Here is a 16,638-nt window from a genome sequence, read left to right as displayed (position 1 = left end):
TATTGCACCCCAAGGAAAAGAGAGCTCCCTGCAGAAATATATGTGGGGAGAAGAGGAGGGGGGTAATGCTAAAGATACTTGACAGGTAGAAGCTATGCTGGGAAAGCCATTTGCCTTACAGAGAAACACAAGCACAAAAGGAAAATACCACAGAGAATTAGACTAACCACTAAACAACAACAACAACAAAAAACCACCAAAAAACCCACACAATCTAGCTGAGGCAAATAGCAGCTACTGTACTCACTAGAACAGTGCACAGCGAAAAAAACCTAAATACATACACAATTTCAGAGTTATCTGACGTAACATTTGGCAGTTGCCTTACATCCTGTGATGAGGTAGGTGGGGAGACAGACAAGAGGGTGTCTTCTCCTTCCCAAGCAGTTGTGGATGTTTCCAGTCTCCCTGACAAACAAAACTACCACAAGCTTAGAGCAGGGAGAAAGTATTTCTTTGTGCTGGTTCAACTCAGTTATGCGATTGTCGTTTTTTAATAATATAGTTGGACTTTTTTAATCAACATTTTTGGACTGTTTGGTTGGGTTTTTTAACAATGGCATCTTTTTATTCTGACACAATCATCATCACAGAGCACTGCTACTGAAAAGCCAAGTCAAAGCTCATCAGCTTCATCACCTACTCTGCAGGGAGGCAGGCACACACTTCACTTTAAAAACCTTGCAACAACCTTTCTTTCAGGATCAATATGTTACACACTGATTCTCAAAAAAACGTCTGTACTAATGAAAACCCATTAGACTAAGATCATGTTTATTTTTAGGCCAATGCTACCATTAGAGGTCGAAGTCATGACATTTTCTTCATTCCTTTTCCATTTTGGGGCAATTTCCTGTAGCTGATTAGCCTGAAAATCATTTTCCCAAAAAACAGACCCCAGGAGGCTTAACAGTGAACCATGGCTCAATGTAAAAAAAAATGCATATTTATAAAGGCTGTCATTTGACAAGGCATTTTAGCATATACCTAATTTAGCTTGCTTACAGTAAGCTACTTACATAAGGAGCTGAAGTGAATTAAATGGGTTTACTCACAAAGTTCAGCACACATTTAAATAACTTGCTGAATCACAAGCCAAGTCTACAGAAGTTTAATGAAGTAAATGCTCCTGTACTCCGCAGGTAAATAATTACCAAGGGTCAAACACCCAGTATAGGTTCTTGATGTAGAAAAGCTCCCAAATTTTAGACATGAACTAGAACACTGGATCAGTTTCTAAAATCTATTGCAGGGAGAAGCAAAGATCAAACGTGCTGAATTTTAACTTGTTCACTACTAGAATGATGTACAGCCATGCAGTCGATTTAAAAGACCTGAAGGTGATACATAATCTAAGACACAGCAAGCCACACATTATTAGAGGTATGATAACAGAGACTACAAGAGACAGAAATTTTCTTCTAGAAAATACAAGAGGCAAAAACTGATAAAATTAGTCATGTCTGCTTTTCCTGTCACATGAGTATTACAGGCAGCCTCACAGTAAAACACAGATCATGTCACTAATACACATGTTGTCAGCTTGGGGGAGCCTCTGTCACATCACAAATCACAGGAGGGCCACCTAAGCTGCAGGACTCACAGGCAGATCTGCCAGTGACTTGCTCACCAGACTAACAAGGGCATTTTAAGCACTGGTCACCTGTCTGCTCACCATTAAAATGAGAATACTTACAATTGATTTCTTACAGAAACCTAAATGTGAGGAGTGCTGTTCTGGGAAATGCCAGTTTTTAAAGGTAACTCAGGAAAAAAGAAACATTGAAAATAAACCAACACTGGTGTGTAGCTGCACATAACCATATATTCTCCAACGGTTGTCATTCACTTTTTCTTTTTTTCCTTTCTTCCCCACTTTCACATTATTTTTTTTTTCCTTTAATAGCCAGATGTTTCATCTCCTCCCTTAACCAAGAAGATATTGCCCAGCCATTCTTCAAACTAAACTTGTGTCTCTGGTATCACATCTCCAGTACAGACCCATTCATGTCTGCACCAGGACCACATACCCAGTCTCCTGCATCAATCTTTCTTGCAGTGCAAGTTCCATCCTTTTCTGCCCAACGCCACCCACATTTTTATTCAACTTGCTCCACATTCTCATTCATACAATGCTAGACTACAAAAATCTCTGTATAGATCACTATCACTCCTTCAAAAGGAAAAAAAATCAGAACAAATACATGACTGTCCATCCACTGAGAGCTTTATAGAACATTCAGAAAACACAGGAACTGTGTACTTAAAAATTCAGTTCATGAGAAAACACCCCCACTGCAAGCCCCATAGCTCTACAGATAGCACCACTACATATTTCTTCCATTTTCAATTACTTTGAAATTACTTCCATTGCTTCTTCTGCTTTAATTTCTTTTTCAGCTTCTGTACTTCTTAAGTTAACAGGAAAGTTTTCAACATCTTGCTTAGGAAAAAAAAAAAATCTATTCTCAGATCTATACAACAGCATGCAGCTTCAAGGCTCTGCTCTCCACAGGCTCTTCAAAACTCTTCTGCGTATAGAAATCTGTATTGCTCACCAGCGAGTGATTTGTAAACATGGTGGTACAAACAACACTGTGGAGCTGAATAATTGATTGCTAAATAAAAACCTGCCATGCTAACACTGCACACGTGTACCCTACTCCCAGTTAAACATGAGAGAATTTCAGTTTTCAGGAGCCATTCTTCACCCAGTTAAAGCTGTTATTTAGGAAACTAGGCGCATGTATAGACCACTCAACTGAACACGATTCAAGTGCAGAAAAAGAAGAGTTCTGCACTTACAAGAAATTAAGGGAGAAAAAAATGCTACTAAAACTGATGAGGTAAAAGTAGGTCTTGCTCAGTGTAGCTACTGGAAAGCTGCAATCACTTGAAGAACAAGACTGATAGAAAGTTGTTGCACAAAGGACATTGAGGCAGGCTTACATGCAGAATATTTATTCCGTCATGCTAAATAACTAATAAGTGTAACCAGGAAGAGAGGGAAGGGAAGAGAATGAGATTCAGTGGGATATTTACATTTAGATCAAAATCAGGAGAAAAATTAATGAGGAGGTGATTGCTGGAAAATAATCACCAAGGGCTTGGCTAAGCTTAAGAACTTAATTTCTTTTAGGCTCCTGTACAAGCCAGCTCACTTTGGGAAGCCAGCTCCTGCTGACCAGCAGCATGAGCTCCTTCACAGCTCCACATCATCCCACCAGCTGCTGCAAGTAGCTGCAGAAGGATGGGTTTAAAGCAACCAGACTAAAAGCAGAAACTCTTTCAAACGTAGGTGCACAAGTACACATATTCCTGAATAGGTTTTTTAAGGAGGAGTGGGGCAGGGGGGCGGAGGCAGGGATAACTTGTATCTTTATGCTTCAGATAATCCAGCCTCACAATATTACACAAAAGCATTATATAAAAGAACATCCATTTTTCCTCTGGAAACTTGTAATTCCTCCTCCTATTTATAGGTTGGTTTGTAGCTTCTGTTCACAATTTCATCAGCCTAGACTGGACTAGTTATCAATACCTATGCTACTGATACATACACACCACCCCCCACACACTGCTAGAAGCAGCTCAAGTCCTGAAACAAATAATTAGCGAATGACACTTTTTAAACTGGAGCAAGTTTTTACCTCCAGCCTTCCCCCCTGCCCCAGGTAAAACTTCTCATGGGAGCACAGGCAGGCACTCTGCTCTTAATTGTCATTTAGTTACAATCTTCTATTATGACTTCTTCCAGGTCTGTGGTTTAAATTAAAAAATAAAATAAAAAGGAAAAAAGAAACCCCTACACTTAAGCCTTTTACTACTACCAAACCACAATCAGGAATGGCTTGTCCAACTTCCACTGCAACATCATGCAAGTCAATTACCTGGCCCTACTAATATAAATTTCAGTTTAAACATGTGTGTGTGTACTTGAGTAGTCATTAAAGATCCTGTCTGGCTTAAAATAAATTTTAAAAAAACCCTCAAACCACGTAGTTTAGAGTTTGAATCCATTATCAAATAAAAGAAGTTTTATGCTTCAGAGAGAAGGGAGAGAAAGTTTGAAAGAAACCTTGGGGGAAAAGTGGTGGTGTGCATGCACGGCATCAATGTTCTGAATAGGGTACACGCAGCAAGTTGCTTATGTTTATAAGTTGCATGATACATACTCTCTTAAACGGAAAAGAAAGGAAATAATTCCACACATTAAAATGTTTAATGCATGCAGAAAATACAGAGTTCTGTTAGCTAATGTACACGTGCCTTCATCCCAGCAGACAGAGAATCTCTCAAAGCAACTTCTTGCTTTTTGAAGTTTAAAATACAACATGAAACTTAAAATAATACGAAACAAAGTCTAGTTAAACATTACTCTAGGAAAAACAACATGGCACTATATCTGGGCTTTTATACTGCTCTGATCAGCTTGTACCTTCAAGCTGATATTGAAGAATGGTTAATGCCTATTTTATTTTTGGGTCACACTAATATTGCTATGGGCTAAATCATAACACATTTAGTTTTCACTGTTTTTTTTCTCTCCTCAGAGTCTAGAGAAGGGACTTAAAGTAAACAAAGAAACCCATCCAACCAGTAAATACTGAGTCAACTTGGCTGTTACTTAAGCACTTATCTCTCCTCTCTTTATCAATGGGTTAAACATCCAAATACCCTTTAAATACCCTTGCTTTTAATCTCTTCATTTTCAAAGCATTGGCATTTTCTGTCATGCAGGATTTCATATGTGTGTATATTTTTTTATTTTTATTTTTATATATATATATAAAAAAATAAAATATGAGTGCTGATTAATCTTAATTCTTTTAACTCTCCTTCCCGACACTTCAGAAGCCATCTGTTGGAACTGGAAAACTCATTATACCTAAGCATTTTCTTTACTTCCTCATCTAATAGACTACTGGTTTTTTATTATTGTTGACAGAAACCCCACTTCAAGGAGCAGGTTATCTGTAGCAGGTATGGAATTTCAATTTTAGATTCCAAGGCATTGGGCACAACACCAACCACAACGGAGGGCACTCAGCCCCTGGTGGGATCAAGCCTTCAACAGCACAGCTGACATAACCTTGACTTTAATGTAACCTTTGCTTCTGATATTGAAAGAGGAGGAATGCTAATTTTAAGTGAAAAGTAATTATATTAGAAGACAAAATAATATCCTGGCTACGTTAAAGAGTCCTCTGCTACCCTGCTACAGATACACTATATATGCTTCCAGCCTCTGCCAGACTAGGGGCCCATCAACATTTCAGTTCTTAATCAGCATCATCTGAACTCCTGCAGGAATACAGAGAAAGAAAGTGCTCTAAAACAACTAACATGTAACCAAAAAAATCATTTAATTTTACCTCAAAAATTCTCAACTTTGATGTAATTTCCTCCAGTAGTTTAACATCTTTGGAAAACTTGAGCTTTAACTTGTCCCAGTGTCCCTGCACATGCTTGAACTCTTGCATGTAGACCTTTTTTATGTCAGAAGAACCATGTTTCTCCAAAGCCTTTGTTTCTTCAGCAAGTTTATCTATCCTGGGCTTCTGGGCTTCCAGTGTCTCACAAACTGTCTACAAGAAAAAAAAAAGTCTGCTTACAGTATTATCCATACAAGTACACATTTACCTACAGGTGCAAGTACGTCAAAGGTTTTGTTGAGCAGAGCACAGATTCAGTGAAGAGTGATATTCCAGTTACTGCAGTTATCACAGCAGGGTTGTCCAAACACCCTTTTAAGCAGCAAAACCTTCAGCTGCTCTACTGATGCAATAGCAGAGATTACAGAATGGGCTGTAAAGCTTGGCCACGAAGCTAAACATACCCAGGCACCCACACCTCTCCTGCGCTGTGCGGTACTGGCACCCAAGTTCGCAAAGCAATGGCTACACTATACTGCAGTCACAAAAGAAACTGCAATGTAGACGTACCAGGACCTCAGTTTTCGCATTCCCTCCACAGATAATTTTTTTAAAAAACAAGAAATAAAGCCCACACAAACAGGCTGGGTGTGTACTTCCAAGTTTTGTAAAGTAAAATTATTACAACAGCTAGCTGCAATGAAATCTCTGGATAGTTGAGTTTTGAAAGCTACCCTTCCAGCTGGAGCACAGTGAGGATACAATCTGAATATATTCACTATGGCATCACTGATACGAAGCGCCACTTGAGCTGAAATAGCCGATTTCCTAATATTAAGGAATACTAACAGCTGAAGGTGTAAGCCAAATGCTGCCACTTCACTAAAGCAGTCATTTTGGCCATCCTGTTTAAAATTTCTTTAATAAAGAAATTTGGAATGAACACATTAAAATGTTACTAATTGTAAGAATTTAACTTTGCTAGTATATACATCTCATGGGTGCACATATATTTTACTGCATTTTACTGAGGAAGAATCTTCTATCAATTTGTTTATGTCCTCAATTTTACTTTGTATTTACATGAAAGAAACAGAATACAAGGGCAACGAAGCTGGTGAAGGGTCTGGAGAATAGGTCTTGAGGAGTGGCTGAGCGAACTGGGGCTGTTTACTCTGGAGAAGAGGAGGCTGAGGGGAGACCTTATCGCTCTCTACAACTACCTGAAATGAGGTTGTATGCACCAGGGGAGGTTTAGATTGGACATTAGGAAAAATTTCTTTACCAAAAGGGTTGTCAAACATTGGAACAGGCTGCCCAGGGAAGTGGTGGAGTCACTATCCCTGGAGGTATTTAAAAGACATGCAGATGTAGCGCTTCTCGACACGGTTTAGTGGGCTTGGTGGTATTAGATCAACAACTGGACTTGATGATCTTAGAGGTCTATCCTAGGCTAATGATTTTATGATTTCCTCTAAAACGATAGGTAGTGAGGTAGCAATAAAGCTTGGAAGAGGGATTTATGTTTCTGCAAACAAGAACTTTCTGCACAGGGGGCCACAGAGTGAGGCACTCCCCGGCTTGGATCTGCGCCTGAAGCACTTATCAGTGTCTGCTACAGTGCAGAAGGAGCTGGACAATCCCAGGTCAACAAGCAGCTCATCATCTACAGTTTGCGCCAATCTCCTGTCACACTCTTTAAAGCTCCTGCACTGGCATAGTATATCCTTTCAGGTTAATTAGTCTCTGAATAAAAGAGGGAGGAGGGATTTGGGCAGAAGTCTGAAGAGAAAAGCTTCCAAAGACTAAATGCCATTGCAATTCAGCCAGCATATGGACCAGAAAAAAATCTGCAAACTTTAAACAATACAGAAGTAATATTGGAAGAGAAAGCCAAAGAACTTGGAACTTTTCTTAATCTGCTGGTTCAAAACCACAAAGCACTAACACTACTGTTTACTGGGTTTTTAAAAATACCTACTTAATCACTCTCCACTGAATAAAGACAGACATGGCTTCTCTCTACCCAGTAACTGGAGATCTAGAGCTCCTCCAGAGTCAGCTACAGATCTCTTATGCCACCACAAAGGGAAAAATACATGTTTCTGAACTAAGTGTGATTCCACAAAAGCAGCGGGGCACAGTGGAGGGCACAGGGAAGTATTTGTCCACGATTTTTTAAAGAAAAGGAAAAAAGAAAGAAAAAGTACTGGAGATGTACAATTCTTTCCCCTCACTCCAGCCTTGTCCCATTAACTGACATTTACAAAGCAACTGTCATCCACAGATTTTACCCTACTTTATAAGCTCATAATAGGAAACAAAATACTGTTTCTACTGGGCAGAATTTGTGCATGAACTACCTTTATGGTTTGCAAGCACCGTTTCCCTTTGAAAGGCAATCTGGAGGCCAGAGAAGTACAGTTACCCTCTCATAACAGCTGAGTAGGATGAAATGGGATGGATTTGTTAACCAGCGGCACCCCAGTGCCAGTTTAAGCAGGCAGGCACCCCACATCTGGGTATGCTGTAGCCAGTGCTCAGAGGAGAGGATTACAAGCCCGCGCACCACGGCCTCAGTGGGAGGGCAGAGGCAGGGTCAGGGAGCCCATATTGCCACAGGGCGGGGACATGGCCTCCCCAGGACAGCCAGGCGGAGCAGGCTGGGCACGGGCATGGCTGCCAGGCAGCTGCTGTGCAGCTCAGGCAGGGAGAGCTGAAAGGCAGCTCCCAAGGGAGGGAAGGGGAGGCCCCGGCTCCTGGCCTTCCTCATAACCACGCAAAGCAGCAGACCTCAGATCAGGTCACCAACCTGATCCAGCCGAGCTCCTACGAGGGGAATGCTCTTGGGGCCCTGGTGTTTTGGGGCTCCTCAGCACAAGACAGACTGGGGAGGCTGCCAAGGTGGTCTGAGGTGCTGCAGCACTTCAGGGAAGACCCCTCAGAGCCTCCTCTTCCCCTGGCCGAGCAGTCCCAGCTGTCTTGGCCTCGTCTCCTGGCACAGGCAGCAAGAGAAGCTGTGAAGCCTGCAGGCTCAGAGATACCCAGCCCTTGCCCGGACGCGTTCCTCAGCAGCCTGCGGCGACCCAGCTTTCAGCAAGCGACCTCCAGAGGCCACCTCCACACACCACTCGACCACGCTCCAAGTAACAGTTACTCCACTGAAAACAAGGCAGGAGAAACAGCAGCTGAACAAGCAACTTCCTCGCTTCAGCGCGAAGGCAGGAGTTACCTTCGCCTGCTGCAGGGCCTTCTCAACCTTACTGGGTTCGCTCAGCCCGCTGGCGATGGACGGCTGCTTGCGCTCCAGCTCGCTCAGAGTGTCCTTCAGCCTCTGCAGGGAGGCCACGTAGTCCTGGCTCGGCTGACTTTCCATCTCTAGTGTCATTAAGAACAGTAACGGAACAAAATACAAGGTAAGGAAATAAGACATGAGACCAAAATTATAAGAGGTGAACCAAGTGATCAGAATCATTTAAAAAAAGAAATCATTTGAGATATACTTGATTATTGAATCCTACTGAGACCTCCCAAGAGCTAAAAACCTCTCTTCTTCTGATGGCAATGTTTTAATTTTAAAAAATATTATATACATTTAATGTAAAAATATGTATTATATAGAATATAATAATAAATATACGATGACAACACCCCCAAAAAAATTTTAAAACTCAAATCCTGTTTTTAGAATTTTCTTACATACCTAAGAACCTAAATCTCTTGGGGTGGGCAAGGTGGTGGAATCAATAGTACTTGGGCTTTTGCATTCCTAAATCCCCATAATTTAGTATTTCTCATTTTAAGAAGTTTTAGACATATCTACTACTTATATGAAAACACAGATATCCACTATATAGAATATGCAGTATAGAATATATAATAGCCATATATTACATATGAAGTTAAATATACACACTACATATAGTAACTATATAAGCTAGTATTTTTATATACACATATATAAAAACCACAAAATATTTATTAGTGTAGTAGCAGGGTTTGGGGTTTGGTTTTTTGGGTTTAGGTTTTGTTTGGGTTTTTTTCCATTTTTTATATACACACACACACGCGCGCGCAAATATATAAGAATAGCAGCTTTCAGCCTGTTGCCAGAACAGAGACTATCTGGGAAGACTGAAAAGAGAACTGAAGTTTGGATACAGTATCTACTTGCAATCATTGACTGCATCTCAGATTTATGCTCGAGCCACCCCCCTGTGGAATCCCAGGCAGGAGGCAGCACCTCACTCTGGCAATTCAGAAGGAAAATATCAAATTTAGAAAATTGCTGCAAACAGGATTTCAGCTGTAAGACCTGTATTGTGGTATGCTCATTCTCTGGCCTTTGATTCCTGAGCAATTTCATTACTGCCACAAGTGAAAATTAATCTAAGCTTTGTTCTGACTCACCAGGTAGCTTTTCAACAGCTTACTGTCAGAACTGTCATACCATTTATAACTAAGGAATGAGCCAATGTTTCTAGAGAATCAGAGTTACCTCGCTTCCTCTTCTCAAAATGCCAGGATCAATTCAAAGGGGAAAAAAAAAAAAGAATTCAGCAAAAAGCAAATAGGTGCGCTGCTCACTACAGCAAATCCTGAAGGAGAAGAAAATAGTGAAAACAGCCTCCCATTGACAAAAATACTAAGTCACAATTCCCATAGATGGGACTGAGTAGCACTCCATGAGGGAATTGTCAGAGGTTCAAAGAGCAGCCATGAAAGGAGCCGGACCTCTGTCAAAGCCTGCCAAGTTCACAAATGCTCAACTGCCACCACCAGTTGTTTCTCTCAGTTACATGGCTCTGGAAGTTCTTTTACCTTACAGCAATTCAGACTAAACTAATAAACAACTGAAACTCTGAACTGACATTTCCCTCTGTTCTTCAGCAATACACAATCTGCAGAGAAATTGTCATTCAAAAAATACACAAATACAAATTTAACATACTACAATATGCAAGGTGTTTCTACCAAGTAGTAACTGGCTCAAATACACTAATAATGCCTCAAGTGGCGTGTGGCATGAAAAAGTAAGGAGCATTTCTGTCACATCAAGTAATGGTTAGTAAAATACTCAATACCGATAAAACTATTCAAAAGTACATCAAGTCAGAACAGTCATAAAATAATCATTCCTTACAGTAAGAATGCAAGCTTACCCTGTAATTTGAGCATGGCACACATACATTATTCATAGTTTTCTGCATGGATATAATCAAAGCATGCAGGCCTGTTGCAACACATTGTATAGATGGCCTAACAATTTAGTAATTGAGCCTATTTTTATTACAGAAGATTGATTTTTTTTTTTTTAACACACAGATATTTATACACAGAATAAAGTGTTAATGCTTTACCATTTGGGGCCATTAGCAAAATGCTTCCTTGAATTCCTGAGAAACAAAATGAAAACTAAGGAAAGAAATCTTGTAGGTCTGTGCTCTTGCTATTCAGCTGTAAAATATTAACAGACCTACATATTTTGTGCACTACATTTAAAATCCTTTAGAAGCCAGCATGACTGGTTTGAATGCTCATAATGAAATTTTTAACACAACAAAAACCCAAGGAGAAAGTGCCTGAAAAGAAAGGCAGATTCCAAATCACTTCAAAAGATGAAATTTTCAAAAGGAATTATGTATGACTAATGTGCTCAAAGCAGCTATGAAAAAGAATAAGTTTCACATGCGCACTTCAATTTTACAAGGTTCTCCTAATCTTCCATTTTTAATTTCTAGTATTATTATTTATTTCTGTAAGTGCCAGAGACACACAGCTTTTCAAACTATATTATCTACCTTAAGTACATCTTGCTAATTCCTTAAATGTAGTTTCAGGAGTGTTGCATCCTTGCATAATCACTTTTACCACCATGGAACGATATATTTTGTAGTGTGCACAAAGGAGGTCATACAAATATCCTTTCAGGTGAATAAAAAGATTTTGTCAGCCTGACCCAAAGCCTCCCAGAATCAGTACCAAAACTCTAGCAGAATTCAGTGAGTTTTCAATCAGCTCAAAACAACAAAAGATCAGAACACAAGTATCAGGAGGGCTTATGTTAAAAAACATAATTATTTTGGTTTTTTACCTTTCTTCAGCTGCTGGTGATGTTCCTCTAATTTCTGATGAGTCAGCTTGAAGAGATCAAGAAAAGCATTCAAGCTCTCCTGAATGAAGCTTGGAGGCATGGGCTGAGAGGAGAGTGCTTTGCAGGTGGCTTTCAGGTGTTCCACCCGTGGACTCAGGCTTACAAGATGAGTTAACTCCCGCTGTGAAAGATTAAAAAGAAAACTAAATCTCACACTTGTTAACACAAAGATTTTAGTAAGCTACTGTAGCACAGCTCCCCCACATTACTAAGGCCACAACATTAAAGTACTCCTGTGACACAAGTACCCGAATCTCCCAGTCAAATTGGGTGCCCCGATGCCTCAGAAATTTTAAGTTACCTTACTGACTAGGTTAAGCTCCTCTGGAGTATTCTGTGCTTCCAATAGCTTCCAATCAAAATTAACGAGTTTTGCCAGACTTACCTGACATAAGTCTTTCAGGACTGCTGAGGGCTGGGATGCTAAAGAAGCGTTGTTTCTAAGCCAGCCGTCCTTCTCAAGTATAGTCTTCTCAAGCTCACTCATTTCCTTAAAACAAGCATTTATATCTTCCTGGTACTTTATCTTTCTCGCCCCTTCTTCCAGATGTTGAACCACATCTTTCCACCCTGCCAATATCTTCTCCATCACAGTTTTTATATCCACTGTAGAAAGTCCCTCTAAAAAGATTATATAAGTTACTGTTATAGTAAGTGCAACACATTTTGATTAACAGGCATTTTAACCTTTCCTGTTTTCAGATACAGGTGCACATTTGTATTAACATGCAAAATGCTTTGATTTCAAGTCCACTATCCATAAAACTGTACTTATTACTAACAGTGTTTCAGCTTTTTATTTCTACATTAATAGTAAAATGAAGTGAGATATTCCACTAGCATTCTTTCCCTTTGATAACTTCCGAATTTGTAACAACTAGCTGACTCTTGAACATCATGATGCTTTTCACCATCATGATTTGTGTCTAAACGTTGATATGTAGATTTAAGTAAAATAAGCTTTATTTAATACACTTCCAGTGATTTTTTTTTTTTATGATTCTAGACTTTACAAACAAAAAGGAAGCAGCAAGTTGGAAGGCAACAATAAATTCACTGAAAAACTAGATGGAAATCCTATGAGCCTGGCAGAGAGAGGGAGCAATGGCTAACACTGTCACATTACATGCAGCAATGATTAATAACTAGGTAATACGAGTAGCTGCAAAAGCAACACGACAAAACACAAGGTTATTTTCCACGCGCAGTGACTACACGAAGCACTTGCTAACACCGTCTTTTTGACAAATCAATGTATTACTTGAGCATGCAGCAGCAGAAGTGAACAGACCTCCCACCCATTCCTCATTCTTTTATTTCCTCAAGTGCCAGAAGTTACTGATAATTTTGCTATATATGAAGGAATTTTGTGCAACGTGCATTCAACGGTACATTATTCTTGCCATTGCAAGTTTCTGACACAGACTCTCATTCAAGATAACGCTTTCTTTATATAAGGCATATTTGGGTCATTTGAACTTAACAGTTCTGTCATTTAGATTGGAGTATAAGAAGGAGAGTCACATGGAAAGGTTTTTGTGCTGCACCACTTCAGCATAAGCAGAACCCAGCGCTCTGGTCAGTGCAGCCAAGCCAACATTTTACAGAGGCACTTGAACGCCCTGCTCCATAGATCCTCCCTGTGCTTCACACACTGGCCATACACTCGGCACATCTACCACACAGAAGCACATCAGCTGCAACCAGCCACATAAGAGAAGCGTGTACGCAACAATAGGTCACTGCCATGACAGCGCAGCCTGTACACGCCCCAAGACAGAAACTGATGCGTGGCAGTGCTGTGCATCATCCCACACAGATGTAGCTGCTGGGCCTGGTTTGGGAGAGAAGGGCTGTCATTCTGAGGTAGACAAAACGCATTAGCAGACCCTAACAAAGCCAGGGATTGTAGACCAGTTATTTTCTATAGATCTCAACCTTTAAGACAGCAAACAATTAAGAAGTGATTTCTGTATCTTATTTTTTGCTGATACAAGGCAGTTTTTGAACTATGCATTTCTCGTTATGCCCAGCAGATACTGGTTCCATAGCCATGACCTATTGCAGCTAGAGGGGTTTATAAAAGAGAGAGAGGGGTAAGGAGGGAGGATTTCTGTCCAGGTTTAAAGACAAGGAACAGCTACAAATTCTTATAACCCAAACTCCAGGTCAAACCAGTGGCTTCCAGCCATCAGTTTCAGGGCAATGACACCCACTGTAAAAAGTTTCAGCTATAGTAGGCAAGGAGGGGAGGATTGAAGAAGCTTAGCAGGTTGGGGCATCCAGGCAGAGGGACTGGCTGGAAAAAATGTGACAGTTGGGAAATCCAACAGAAATCAGCATTTGCCAAAAGGGATGCTGGGCAGTATGCAGGACAGCAATACCATCCTTTTACCTATCTGAATGCTACCAGTCATAGCAACTTCACAGCAGATCTAAAAGACTCTCTGGATGGTATGAACAGCTCTTTTACGGAGAAAATCACATTTCACTGATAGAGTTATGTCATACTATGAAACAAGATTTTGGCAAGGCTTAAAGATTCAACTTTCACTGATGTTAGCTATAAGTTTCCAGGGATAAGTGTTTTAATTGACAATCAATCATCTTCTCAAGCATGTAAACTTGTCTCTTGCCTTTGAGCCATAAATTGTGGCTATCACCAAAACATACTGACAGTTTTTATAAAAAAATAGAGAAAACTAAAAATAAAGAGATATACACACACATTTATCAAGGCTGAATTTGGTTTCAAAATTTCCACTTCAAAGCAGTTATATTTTAAAATTTTATACTTAAAATCTGCACACAATTTAAAATTAAATCAACTCCTTCCCCCAGAAGCATGTTACTGCCACTTCAAGAAATTTTCTGTTTTGATAAAAATAACCCTTAAATGGTTGCAAATGAAGATACACACTATTAAACAAAGAATATTAATATTTAATATTGCTTTTCTATAAGCTTTCATAAACCAAAAACCATATCAATAACCAATACCAGTAACAATGACCAGTGTCTCTGAAGGAAAGAAAATGGAAGGAGAGGGAAGGAATACATTGTGACACTTAACTGGAGGTAGTGTATTTCAGCATTATTTCCCAGCAACTCATCTGGTTAAATCACAAAACAAAAACATTCAATTTGCTTACCCTTTCCCATTTGATCCGAAAGCATATGTCCACTTCGTTTCAGTTCTTCTAGCTTTTGGCTTTTTTCAACTCTTTCTTTTTCAATCATCTACAAAGTGAACCCCAAAAGAATACAGAGAGGGTAACTTTCCTTGACTTCCCCCTCAGCCCCAGTAACATGTATTTTCCCACTACTACCGAAAACACTCCAGTTTTCTTGGATACAGTACCTTCTAAGATGCATTAGTTCTGTTTGTTCAGAAAACAAATGCAGAAGGCATTAGCTCTCACAAGTACCAGGCAAGCAAGAGACTAGTACGACACCACCAGGAATAAAATATTGTTAAAAGGGTTGATGATCCTGCTATGTGAAATCACATATTGGGACACCAGCTAAAACAAGTCACCTGTGATCAGAAATTGTAATTATTTAGTGTGAACCAGTGGAGAAAAGACCTTTTTTAAATAGTCCCTTTGCCTCAACAGCCTCTATTGAGATTTCCAGTAGAAGGGAACAAAAGCCTGTTCCCTAGAAGTCCAAACAGTGAGAACTATAGCACACTAGTAATCCATTCTCATAAGCTCCAGTGCTTCAGTCTCCTTCATAAAGGAATGGTGAGGGAAATCCTATGTGACTACCAAGATTTTTAGACTTCTCCTGAAGTCATAAATATTGGTGAATGCTCCTGTATGAGCCAATAGATAGGACACATCCACAGAGGAAAGATGAGTTCCTTGGCCACAAGGCCACAACTTCAATATACTCTGTGATTACAACAAAGTATCTCCAAACTAAAATCTTTTTGAAACTAAGGTCATTAGTGTGGTTTAGACTTGCTATGGTAAATTCAGGAGAAGTATGCGTCTATTTGCACAGTTGGGAAGAACAAACACTGTCCTACCCATTTAGAGCCCAACCATTTAAAAACAGTGCTGTTCATGGGAATTTGGTGTTTGTCTTGGAGCCTATTTTATAAAGGGCTACAAACATTCATAAAGATCTACAAATAAACTATCAGGAAGGCTGTTTTGGTATTTATTTCTATCAGTACTGTCATTCCAAACGTTCCTACTGCACCATTTTGCACTACAGCACTGTGAAGGAGTTTCCTCAGATATTTTTAGGTAATGTCTTTGATTTCAAAAGCAGGTTCAGGTCCTGCTAAAGCTCCAGTAAGCCTTTATTAACAAAGCATGCTCAAGGACCAAGAAGGCTCAAGAATACGTTCCTGAAACAGAAGGAACAGAACATAAAATCCAGGTAAGATCCCACAGCATCCTGTAAAATTATGTATTCTGTCTTGCAGTTCAGTAATACCGTACTATCAGGTTTTCTCCAAAATTAACTATCAGGTTTTCTCCAAAATTAACTATCAGGTTTTCTCCAAAATTAACTATCAGGTTTTCTCCAAAATTAACTATCAGGTTTTCTCCAAAATTAACTATCAGGTTTTCTCCAAAATTAACTATCAGGTTTTCTCCAAAATTAACTATCAGGTTTTCTCCAAAATTAACAGAGCAAACAACAACACGCCCAAACATTATAACAACTGCCCACTTTGAACTCTGGGTGGTACAGTGTGTGCAGAGTGTCACAGCATGATTCAAGGGGGTCTCCAAGTAGCCCACCTGCACATCTCTGCCAAAATTCTAAAAGTAGTGTCAATCAAGTCCATCACCAACTGTGAAACATGAAGCCAAAATATACTACTTTGTGGAAAAGATGCCAATCCTGAAGATAGGCATTTATCAGAACTCCAAAGGAGACATCAGTAATAGACGTTTTTAAAATTTCCTGTGGATTGTGAACCCCAACACCAGCAAAAATTTGTGTTCCAGCTCGTCAGAGATTTCCAGGTATATCCAGTTCTGAAACTGATTAACTGAAGGACTCAATCCCCATAAAGCATGAGCCCACACCTCCAGCTGACAGCCAGCTTAGAGACAAAATATACTATTCACTGGAACACTATCTCCC

The 16,638-nt window shown here is 39.8% G+C and overlaps 1 protein-coding gene across 1 annotated transcript in view; it reads right to left on the bottom strand.

Annotated features, from left to right (window-relative positions):
• The window catches only part of UTRN (utrophin), a 397,724-nt gene that overhangs the window by 272,054 nt on the left and 109,032 nt on the right, over positions 1 to 16,638 (bottom strand). The window contains exons 18-22 of the mRNA XM_086461077.1: positions 14,682 to 14,769; positions 11,915 to 12,150; positions 11,470 to 11,650; positions 8,608 to 8,753; positions 5,376 to 5,588 (exon numbers count right to left, since the gene is read on the bottom strand). Coding sequence (XP_086317203.1) covers positions 5,376 to 5,588; positions 8,608 to 8,753; positions 11,470 to 11,650; positions 11,915 to 12,150; positions 14,682 to 14,769 — 864 coding nt within the window. The remainder of the gene's footprint in view (positions 1 to 5,375; positions 5,589 to 8,607; positions 8,754 to 11,469; positions 11,651 to 11,914; positions 12,151 to 14,681; positions 14,770 to 16,638) is intronic.

This window comes from Leptosomus discolor, chromosome 2 (assembly GCF_034619465.1).
Source record: "Leptosomus discolor isolate bLepDis1 chromosome 2, bLepDis1.hap2, whole genome shotgun sequence".
Lineage (NCBI taxonomy): Eukaryota > Metazoa > Chordata > Aves > Leptosomiformes > Leptosomidae > Leptosomus > Leptosomus discolor.
Note: the sequence above shows the minus strand (reverse complement) of the source record. Positions and strands in the feature narration are given on the sequence as shown.